Here is a 10,112-nt window from a genome sequence, read left to right as displayed (position 1 = left end):
TAATGCAAATAGCCTTGTTGAAAATAAATGAATTAACATAGGCTACACATCATGATTAGCCTATCAACATGTGTGCTACATAAGGCAAATTCCCTATTCCGACCATTATATTTCATCTAGCCTATTTCTCAATTTAAAACATACAAATAAAGTAGCATTGAAAATACAAAAACATAAAGCTTGTAGGCCTACAATAGCCTGCTGTTTTCAAGATAACTTGACAGTTAAAACAATAAATAAATTAATATGTCCCTTGAAAATAAATGAATGCTTTTCTGAGAAGAATGTCAAAGGCAGTAGCAGTGTGGCACTTCTGTAAACTTACTGAAACGAGTGCATGCCGTTTTTTTCAGCGCTGTCTCAGCTGTTGATACAGATTGGTTGTGTTGCCACGGCGACGTAGCGATTTTAACTTTCTAAACTTTGCGCAGCACTTTTTCCTGTTCAACGTCCCTGTTACTGAGTCCTTAGTATCTCCATAGAGCAGGCGCTGGTTTTATTTTCGCCACTAGATCAACGTTTGCTTGCTAGTCATGCTCCTGCTCATTGGCTTCCGTGTTTTAACAAGTGCGCACCCTTACCGAATACACACGCGCATCGCGCCGCGCGCAGACACACATACACACACGCAGACACACAGATCAGCTGATGGGATGATCAAACGAGAGGTTGTAAAGACAGGCGCACACGAGGGGTAGACCGACAGTGCCGCGCAGACGCTCGCATATTATTATTACGGAATCAATGAAAAATTGATAATAATTTTTTTTTTTTATTATTATTTTTTTTTAAAGTTAGGCTGCTGTTGGCCTGGCGGGGGGTCCCGTTGGCCTGGCGGCCCCGCCTGTACAATGGTAGGGGAAACACTGAGTAGTGGTGCTGCCGATGCTCAGACCCTGTTGCTGCTCTGCGGATCCCCAAACTGCCCTCTCTCTGGCGCCTTCTTTGGCTTTTTGCGTTTCTTGACCTCGACCGGATCTGGGTCATCCAGGTCATAGCATTCTCTGAATATCATAAACAAGTCAACTGTATTTTAATCTATTATAGTGTTCCATCTACAATGTTGATTATTGTATGAATGAGCAGAAGAATAAAAGCTTAAATAATTGAATGTATGCAGATGTTTCCTTACAAGGTGAAGTCAGCGTTTCTGGTGGGGTTTGTTTTGATTGTGACAATGCTTATTGTCAAAAAAAATCCCTTTTTGTCAAAATTGGTGAATAATCCCCTCACGATCCACTACCAGTCTGTACTGTGTGTGTGCTAAAATAAAATCCACTGAATGAATACACAGCCTCCTAGGCTATGTTACGAGCATGTCCCCCTTTGTTTACATACCCATTTACAGTGCCTAGGCTGTGTATTAACTCCATATTATTATTATGTTTCAGTGCGCACACAGTACGGTCTGTTTGTGGATGATGAGGAGATATTCACTGATTTTGACATAAAAGTGATTTTATCAACAAGCGTTCTCCAGAATCGCTGACTCCACCTTTGATGCAGTACAAAGACATAAATAGAAGAAGAAAAAAAACGCTCACATGGGCAATTCTATTCCGGTGCACTCTATTGCATCCAGTTCTGTTTTTGACAGATGCTCAACCACTGCCACGCCGATGCAGTCTCCCAGGACGTTGATGGTGGTGTTGCAGCGATCTCTGAAAAAGACAAGAACAAGGGGGATGTGTGATTCTTCTCTTCATGGCATGGTCATTTTAATATCGGGTGTGGTAATCTCTGTTAAAAAAACAAACAAACAAACACAGGTTAAACTAAACCTACAGGAGCCATTCTATTGACAACAATAGGGAAGCGTCTCTTGCAGGAATCCCAATGACCGCCAGGATGAAGAGAGTGGTGACCATTCCGGTGGCCGGGATCCCCGCTTCTCCTATGCTGGACACTGCTACTGTCGCACTGCAGAGGAAAGCCAAAAAAACAAAAACAAAAATTACAATATCTTTAATTTATTATAAAGTTAGAAGGACTTGGTAGATTTGGGTTGAGCTGGGCCTTTAACAACAAGACAAACAGAAAGGAGTGGATGAGATCAATATTCTATGGCTGCCTGCTACCTACCCCAAGGTCACCAGCTGACTCCAGTTCAGCTGGATGCGGTTGAGTTGGGCAATGAAAACCACCGCCACCACTTCGTAAAGGGCCGTTCCGTCCATGTTGATGTTGATCCCGAGTGGCAGCATGAAGCGAGTGATCCTTTTGTCGATCATGTTGACGTCCTCGCAACATCGGAAGGTCAGTATGGCGGCGAAGCTGGGAGACACAGTGCAGCCCCTGTTAGTCCTTACATATCTACATCATCTATATACTAGGGCTGTCAAATTAACGCGTTAATTTCGATTAATTAATCACAGAAAAATTAGCGCGATTAAAAAAATTAACGCAGATTAATCGCACTTCTATAATGCCCTTTGACCCGGTGCAAAAGTGGTGTGTAGCTGCACCGAGCTGCACCTGAAGCAGACACAGCCCGCGCGGGTGAAAGGGAGAAAAGTAAAGAGAGAAGCAGGGGGCCGAGGGCTCTATGGACGGTTTAATAAGCATGAAGGTAGGAAGACATATTACTTTATTCTCCGCAGCCAGTGTCTGTGCATTATTGATTTAGTGGGTGCAACAATGTAGGCTAGGTTCAAAACAGTATCTCTCAATCTTTCTCCCCGTGTCTCAATTTTGTTTGCTAGCGTCTCGTCGTCCGCGTAAACGTGTGTGTGTGTGTGTGCGTGTGTGTGTGTGTGTGTGTGTGTGTGTGTGTCTCTCAATATTTTTGCCTATGAGTACGACGATGGTGAATGAATCGGCATAAGCATCTGTGACAGTGCAGCGCTGTCTGTTGTGGAGACAGAAGTTACGAGAGACGGAGAGAGAGAGAGCGAGAGAGAGAGAGAGAGAAACAAACTGTAGTAGGCTATACAGCTGTTTATAAACAGGTATAAAAGTGTCATAAAAGTATGCGATTAATTTAGATTAATTAATCACAGAGCCTGTAATTAATTAGATTTTTTTAATCGCTTGACAGCCCTACTATATACTGTACATTTGACAATCTACATCCGCACTGTGATACTTTGCTTACAAAGGTTGAGACAAACATGTAAAGATCTACCTGCGGGAGATGAGCAGGGCCTTACTTAAGGCAGGAGCAATGCCTTCAATGAATACAAATGGGTTTTTCCTCACGCAGATGATATAGATCCCAGGAAGGACCACTACTGCATGGATGGCAAGCCTGGAATGGAGCAGAGAAGTACACACTGAACAGTGACTGTAAACATATATACATACGATATACACCATATTAAAGCAAAGAGAGTTATCGTTCACCATGCAGATTCAATAGTGCAAAAAGTGCAAAAGAAAAAAAACACACCCACAAAGAACCACTCCCATGAACTTTGCAAGTTTTAGGACGGTTTCGAAGTCGTCCCCGACCTCAAGAACGTAGCTTGCGGTCATGAATAAAACACCTACTGGCAAGAACCTGGAGAGGACACACAACGAGAGGGGAAAGTTTAGGGGAATACATCATTGACTTGGTTAATGGAGAGCAATTTAAAGCTATAGTACGTAACTTTTTCATAGAAATGAATGTGGGTTACATTCAAGCCATTGCCAAACAAGTTGACACAAAGTTGATTAAGCCTATCAGCTCCACAGAACTCTCTCTGTGTTTCTCAGTATGGCAGTGTTTAAAAACTGGTGGCGCTCCCCGACTTGCGCAGGAGCTCAGAAAAATCCCAAGATGCGTCCAAGATATGATTCACTTGTTTATTTTACTGCTCTCATTTGTAGGGCAGTATTAGCTAAAACATGAAAAAAATTGTTTTATAAATATTTTAGCAATTACGCTGTTTGGTCTCACCCTATTATCATTCGAACCACGTGCTTGGTGGACTCATTGAATGCTTTGAGGAGATCCACAAAGAGTTTCGCTTTCTCTCCCATCTTCCTGAGAGCCAAGCCAAGAATAATAGACCACACAATCAGGCCCATAGTGTTGAGTCCTTGAATGTATTCCCCAACCAGGCGCGTTTCTTTTGCTTTCTGCATCAAGGCGGGAAAGCTCAGTGAGAACAGTTTTGGCCGGTAACGCAGTTAACGTCAACTTCACATAAAGAATCTTGGTATTGAAAAGGGGGGAGGGGGCATGTTTACCTCACCAGCCACAGCGCTTGCATTAAAATTTTCATCTTCGTCATCCTCATCAAGTTCAACGTCCACCTTCCGAGTCTTGTACTAAAGAAATGAAAGAAAGAAAAAATTTCACCACCAACATTAAAGGTCACATTTTATGCTAATTTTCAGGTTAAACAAAGATGGATGCAGCTAGATGCAGATAAGTTGTTTGAATTTGAAACGGCTTTGGCCTCGACACTTAACGATTTTGGAAGACGGCACTCAATACGTCACCTTGGTCATTGCTCTGATTGATTGTGGTGCTATCTAATTGCGTGCAGTGGTATTTGATATGCACACGTAGGTGCCGCCTCTTGAGTTGGGAAGGTCTAATAATCTTGGCCAAACCCTATATCGTACTAGATGTGGGTCTGGATTTCCGGGCTATAACACTCATTTTAGAGCCTGTCTCTTTAAGTTTGGTCTGCTCTGATTGGACCTGAGTCTGACTGCCAGTTTGAATCTATCTGCCAGTTAGATTTAGGGGTATCTGGGGTTGTGCTTATCACAGTTGGAGGTATTGCTAGTTTAGGTTGGTAATGAGGGGTGTGTGGCTTCTCCCCTTGTGACACTATATGGGGAAAACAACAAGGGTTTTTAGAATGGTGCATGTGGAGTAAAAAAGAGGGTGGATTTTTCTCATACTTTGGGAGACTGTAGTCTCACTGTGGGTCCATATTAGCTAATGTTGAAAAACCATAAAAAAGTAAATTTTGCATAATAGGGACCTTTAACTTGTCTCCTTCGTGGCTTGCCTTACATGGGAAAGCTGAGTAACGAGACATACCTGTTGAAAAGCGGCCCGAATAAAATTAGATGGCACCATGTTCCTACAAAGGGAAAAGAAAAAGAAAATGCCAGCGTGCAATTGGAAAGGAAGACAAGTGATTTGAATTCTGATTGTTCTGAATTGAAAAAGTCGCCAAAAACTACCGGTAATTTACATGTATGTATAAAAAATTGCTGGACAGAAAAGTGAAATATACAAATTTACACTTTGCCATTCTCACCTTATCAGATCTAACACGGCGTCGATGGTGGAGAAGGTTTCCTCATCCTCGTCCTCATTTGTCAAAAGTATACCATCAATATATGTGGACCCAGGCTCGACTATGAGTACCAGTATTATTCCTACAAGCACATACGCGATCCAGGGGGACTGAATACAACATTATACACTATTCATAGCTGAAGTACTTTATCATGGTAAAAAAAAATAATGTGAAAAGTGGAAAGGTAAAAAACAATTCAGAAGACCGGTGAAATGGTTTTACAGCTAAACAATATGCCTGGAAAGATTGATCAAATGTATGGTATTTCTCTTACCTAAAGCGACAGATATAATAGTGGTTGCGATGAAGTACACAATTGCCCGCACGGTGATTCTTCTGGTGGTGCCAGCACTCAGCGTGGCAACTCCTATCAAAAATATGAGCATGAGCTGAGGTCTTCAGACTGAAGGTTACGGCGTCAGTTAAATCATTTATGAGTGTTACAATGTTGTACTGTCGTGAAAAGTTAGGCCAACTGTACATCTACAAATGACAAGTGAGCTTAGCTATGTTCTTTTTAACCTGCCAAAACCCAATTTAAATGTCACATTGTGTGTAAATTATTATTCTTTTTTATAACTTTTTAAAATGCTATGTGTCCCGTGGCTTACCTGTTGTCACACTCGCCACAATGAGAGGCACGGTGACCAACTGAAGCAGCCGCATGAGTACTTCTCCTGGAAAGCCTATGTATAGTCTATCCAGCTGTGACATTCTGACGTATCCCCTCAGAAACCTGCCCAAACCAATGCCTGTGAGACAGTCACGGGGGAAATGTTATTACTTTATCCAAGAAAAAGGGGGATTGAATTGAATTGAATTGAATTGAATTGAATTGAATTGAATTGAATTGAATTGAATTGAATTGAATTGAATTGAATTGAATTCAGACATATCAAAACAATACAAAAACAAAATGAAAAGCATGAAAATACAATAAACAAAAATTATGTTTAAATCATTCACAAAAAGAAAACAAATTACATATATTGATATGATATGCCTGAAAAGGAGTAGGAAGAAGTATAAACTTATTTAATCCTCACCCTTTTCCATAGTTAAAAAAATAATATTTATTATAATAGCTTCTTGTATTCCTTATAATCTCTATACAATCTATCTATACAATTGGCGATACTATATTTGATATTCACAATTCATACGTGTATACAACTTGATATACTATGATTTTTCATATTTTATATATTTCTACAATGCATATATCTATATCTATATACAATCAATAGATCTATATATTTCTACAATGCATATATATATATATATGGTAGTTAATGTAAATATTATTGCTATAATTAATTCCTGTATAGGTTATACATAATACATGTAAAGTTATGACACAAGACAAAATAAATCCACAATACATATTCACAGTGCCATTCATGCCTCACTTTTATATCTGTTAAGCATCTTCTTTTTCAGTATTTTTTTTTTAATCTTTGCACCGTGTTACACATTTTAATTTCTTCATCTAAGGCATTCCACGTTTACTCCTTTTACCGATATACATCTTTGTTTTGCATTTGTTCTTGTCTTTATCTTTGTAAACATGCACATTCCCCTTAGTTCATACTTGCTCCGTCTAATCTGAAACAATTTCTGGATACAGTCTGGAACTACAGTATCCTGTTTTTGACTTTATACATTATTTGCATTGTTTTGAACTCCATTAAGTCTCTGAATTTAAGTGTGTATGAGTTTATAAATAATGTATTGGTTGGTTCAAGATATTCTGCTCTATTAAAGACCGACTTCACCAGTTGGAACATGAAGGTGTATTGAACTCGGAGATCCTATTTAGTATAAATGTGCAAAAAAATTTAAAATTTAATCGGATCATCCTAGCCTGAGAAAAGGCAGAAAGAGTGTTTTATGGTCTCACTGTCTAACACTACAGTTTCCTTCTTGTGACATCACAGTAGGGTTAGGATTAACAGGACAGCTGGGCCAAGGGAAGACTTAGGGAAGACTGAGGGAAGAAAAACCTGATTCATTATATTATAATAGTGATTTTATAATGATAGAACGCCGGTTCCGTATGGGTGAAGTATTCCTTTAATGATTCTGATTGCCGTCTTTTGTAAAATAAAAATAGGGTTGGTAACAGTTTTGTACGTGTTTCCCCACATTTCCACACAGTATGTAATGTATGGTAATTAAGGAACAGTACAACATGTGTAATGATTTTGAATTGAGTACATCTTTTGTTTTATATAGTATTGCAGTGGACATGGATACTTTTCTTTTTACTTGTTTTATATGTGGTTTCCAGCATAAGTTGTGGTCTATGATTACTTTATTATTATTCCTGTCAGTTACTGCAGTTAGCAGTCCCCTCAATCGTCCCTACCACATTAATGCATAGCGGTCTTCAAGCAGCGAGTTATCTAGCATCATCTCAGATCCATAAGTGTGATAAAACATGATAAAAACCATCAAAACAGACATTGGGAAGGATTTTTACCTGCTCCGCCATTGTAGGCCTACGCATACACATTCACCCATCTGTTGCTCTGGCGTGCACCGGCAGTGAGACCATGGAGTGTATATTGTATGTATGAGTGAGACGGGTGTCGGTTTGTAGCGTTCTCTCTTCTGATTGGATAAAAGTTTCGGGATACTGCAATAAGTTTATTTGCCGATTACATGCAAAGCAGCTGACTGCGGCTTTATGAAACACGCACATTATGTAAGTGATCACTGTATGAATAAAGAGCGATTTAACACTTATATTAACATAAATAAACCGCTTACTTCACCTTTAACTTTAGAGACAACTTTTTAATATCAAACCATCGTTTTAGGATTTTCAGTTCTTTCTCCACTGTATCCAAAAGCTGCCTCAGATCCCCTCCAGAACAAAATAAATTTGTATCATCAGCAAACAACAAATATTTCAACAATTTTGATACATAACAGTTTTGACACATTACGGATTTAATTTATGTACAGTAAGAATAGTTTGGGTCCGAGTACTGATCCCTGTGGAACCCCACATGTTACTTTCATTAAATCCGATTTGTCATTTCGTATGTGTACGTACTGCTCTCTATTGTAGAGATAGTTACCAAGCAACCTGGTATCACGCCGAGGCGTCACTTCCAGACGCATGGACCGGCGGCTCTATTTCACGCCTTGCCTGACCAGGGCGGCTCTATTACACGCGCACCTCCCGCCGTCCAAATGAACGGAGGAATAGCACCAACAGGGGCCGACATGTTCTCCCAGGAATAGCACGACATGTTCTCCCAGCATTTCAATACTATCTAGCTGCAGCCCCCTGGGTGGTTAGGGTTAGGGCAAGGGGACAGGGAGAGGTTATAATATAGATAAAACATTGACGGAAAACCGCGGCCGCCATTTTGACTACGGAGGTGCGCGTGTAATAGAGCCGCCCTGGTCAGGCAAGGCGTGAAATAGAGCCGCCGGTCCATGCGTCTGGAAGTGACGCCTCGGCGTGAGATCGGGTTGTACCAAGCCATGTGTGTGCTACTCCTCTAATGACATATCTTTCAAATTTTCTCATTAGTATTGTGTCTATGATCTATTGTGTCAAATGCCTTTTTAAGGTCTATGAATACTCCTGTGAATTTCTTATTTTTGATTGCTGTGGAAATTTCCTCTGTTACAGTAGTAGCGACCAAAGACAAGACAAGACAAAGGGTCGCAATTAAAAGGTTCAGTTCAAAGTGTGTCTGATTATCACTGCTGTAGTTTGGTCAGGCTGCTCGAGACGAGGCCTACTGTGGTGCAATGACTCAATCCGTCCAATAGATGGTGGTATTTATACACTTTACATTTATTAAGATTGGATGTTTTATTAATCTGTTGACAGTTTACAGTATACCGCTTACAATCTATGGTTGATAGTTCACCATGTGTTGCCCTACAATGTGTAATGGCAGTCACTAGATAGAATGAGGTGTTTTTGTCTTTTAATTAGATTGTTATGAAGATTTAAAGTTAGTGTTTATTTCTCAACAATGTTGAGACAGAAATGTCTCAAAAGGCAAACCTAGCCTTAAAACTTTATGGTCAGCTAGCGCTAACTGTAGCAGGTTAAACTGTTGGAGCGAGTTGCCAAGTAATTAGCTTGCGTAACTATGGCATCAAATCCTGGGCATTAGGCTACTTACCCATAAAGACGGCGATCAGGCTGGAAATGGTTAACAAGTTCCGGCACTTGCCGAAGTAACCCCGGAGTCTTCCGTAAAGGCCCATGATCGCCACTTCAGAAGGCCTAAAAGAAACCCCTTACGAAGAGAAATTAAACAGCCAACGTTCATGTTCATATTACTGAAACTAATGTCTGTGATTGTTGGTAAATGCAATTATTCAATTACATGTAACATTTTAACACTACAACGTAAAGACTACGTTGATATACTATAAACTGTATTTGTTTGACAATACTCACAAAAACAGTTGGAAAAAGTTGAGGAAAACGTAAAGAGCGGAGCCTCAGCCCATTTCCACCTGATTTGGTTCGAGTCAACTGATTGTTGGTGATGGAACAATACAAAAATAAACAGAATCTCACATTCCCGACCTGTCGCCATAGCAACAATGAAATAGCCAGCCAGCGTGGGACAAAAAAACGTTCCGCCCTGCCAAATATTGTCAGCATTTGATTGTAATCGACTGAGAAGAAATGTGAACAGTGCAGTGTAGATAAAGGTCACAAAGGGTCAGAAGTCATGTGTGGGCGTGGTGACGCTCAAACCAAAACGTCTTGCGTCGCAGAACTGGAATTCCAACAAAGCAGACTGTCCCACAAACAAATCAGTTGCATATTTTTTACAACAAGAGGCAAGAATAAAACATTTAAAAGTGGACAGATAGGAAGGG

At 40.2% G+C, this 10,112-nt stretch overlaps 1 protein-coding gene across 1 annotated transcript; it reads right to left on the bottom strand.

Annotated features, from left to right (window-relative positions):
• Positions 1-889: 889 nt before the first annotated feature.
• Positions 890-9,485, bottom strand: LOC307251494 (excitatory amino acid transporter 3-like; the record flags this gene model as incomplete). The annotated part of the gene is made up of 11 exons (XM_080028861.1): positions 890-1,004; positions 1,545-1,661; positions 1,786-1,920; positions 2,083-2,274; positions 3,125-3,247; positions 3,389-3,499; positions 3,881-3,967; positions 5,205-5,325; positions 5,521-5,613; positions 5,858-5,998; positions 9,401-9,485. 11 exons carry the CDS (start codon positions 9,483-9,485, stop codon positions 890-892), a joined length of 1,320 nt encoding a protein of 439 aa, XP_079884987.1.
• Between the last annotated feature and the right edge of the window lie 627 nt (positions 9,486-10,112).

Source organism: Ammodytes marinus (assembly GCF_949987685.1).
Source record: "Ammodytes marinus genome assembly, chromosome: 6".
Taxonomy (NCBI): domain Eukaryota; kingdom Metazoa; phylum Chordata; class Actinopteri; order Uranoscopiformes; family Ammodytidae; genus Ammodytes; species Ammodytes marinus.
Note: the sequence above shows the minus strand (reverse complement) of the source record. Positions and strands in the feature narration are given on the sequence as shown.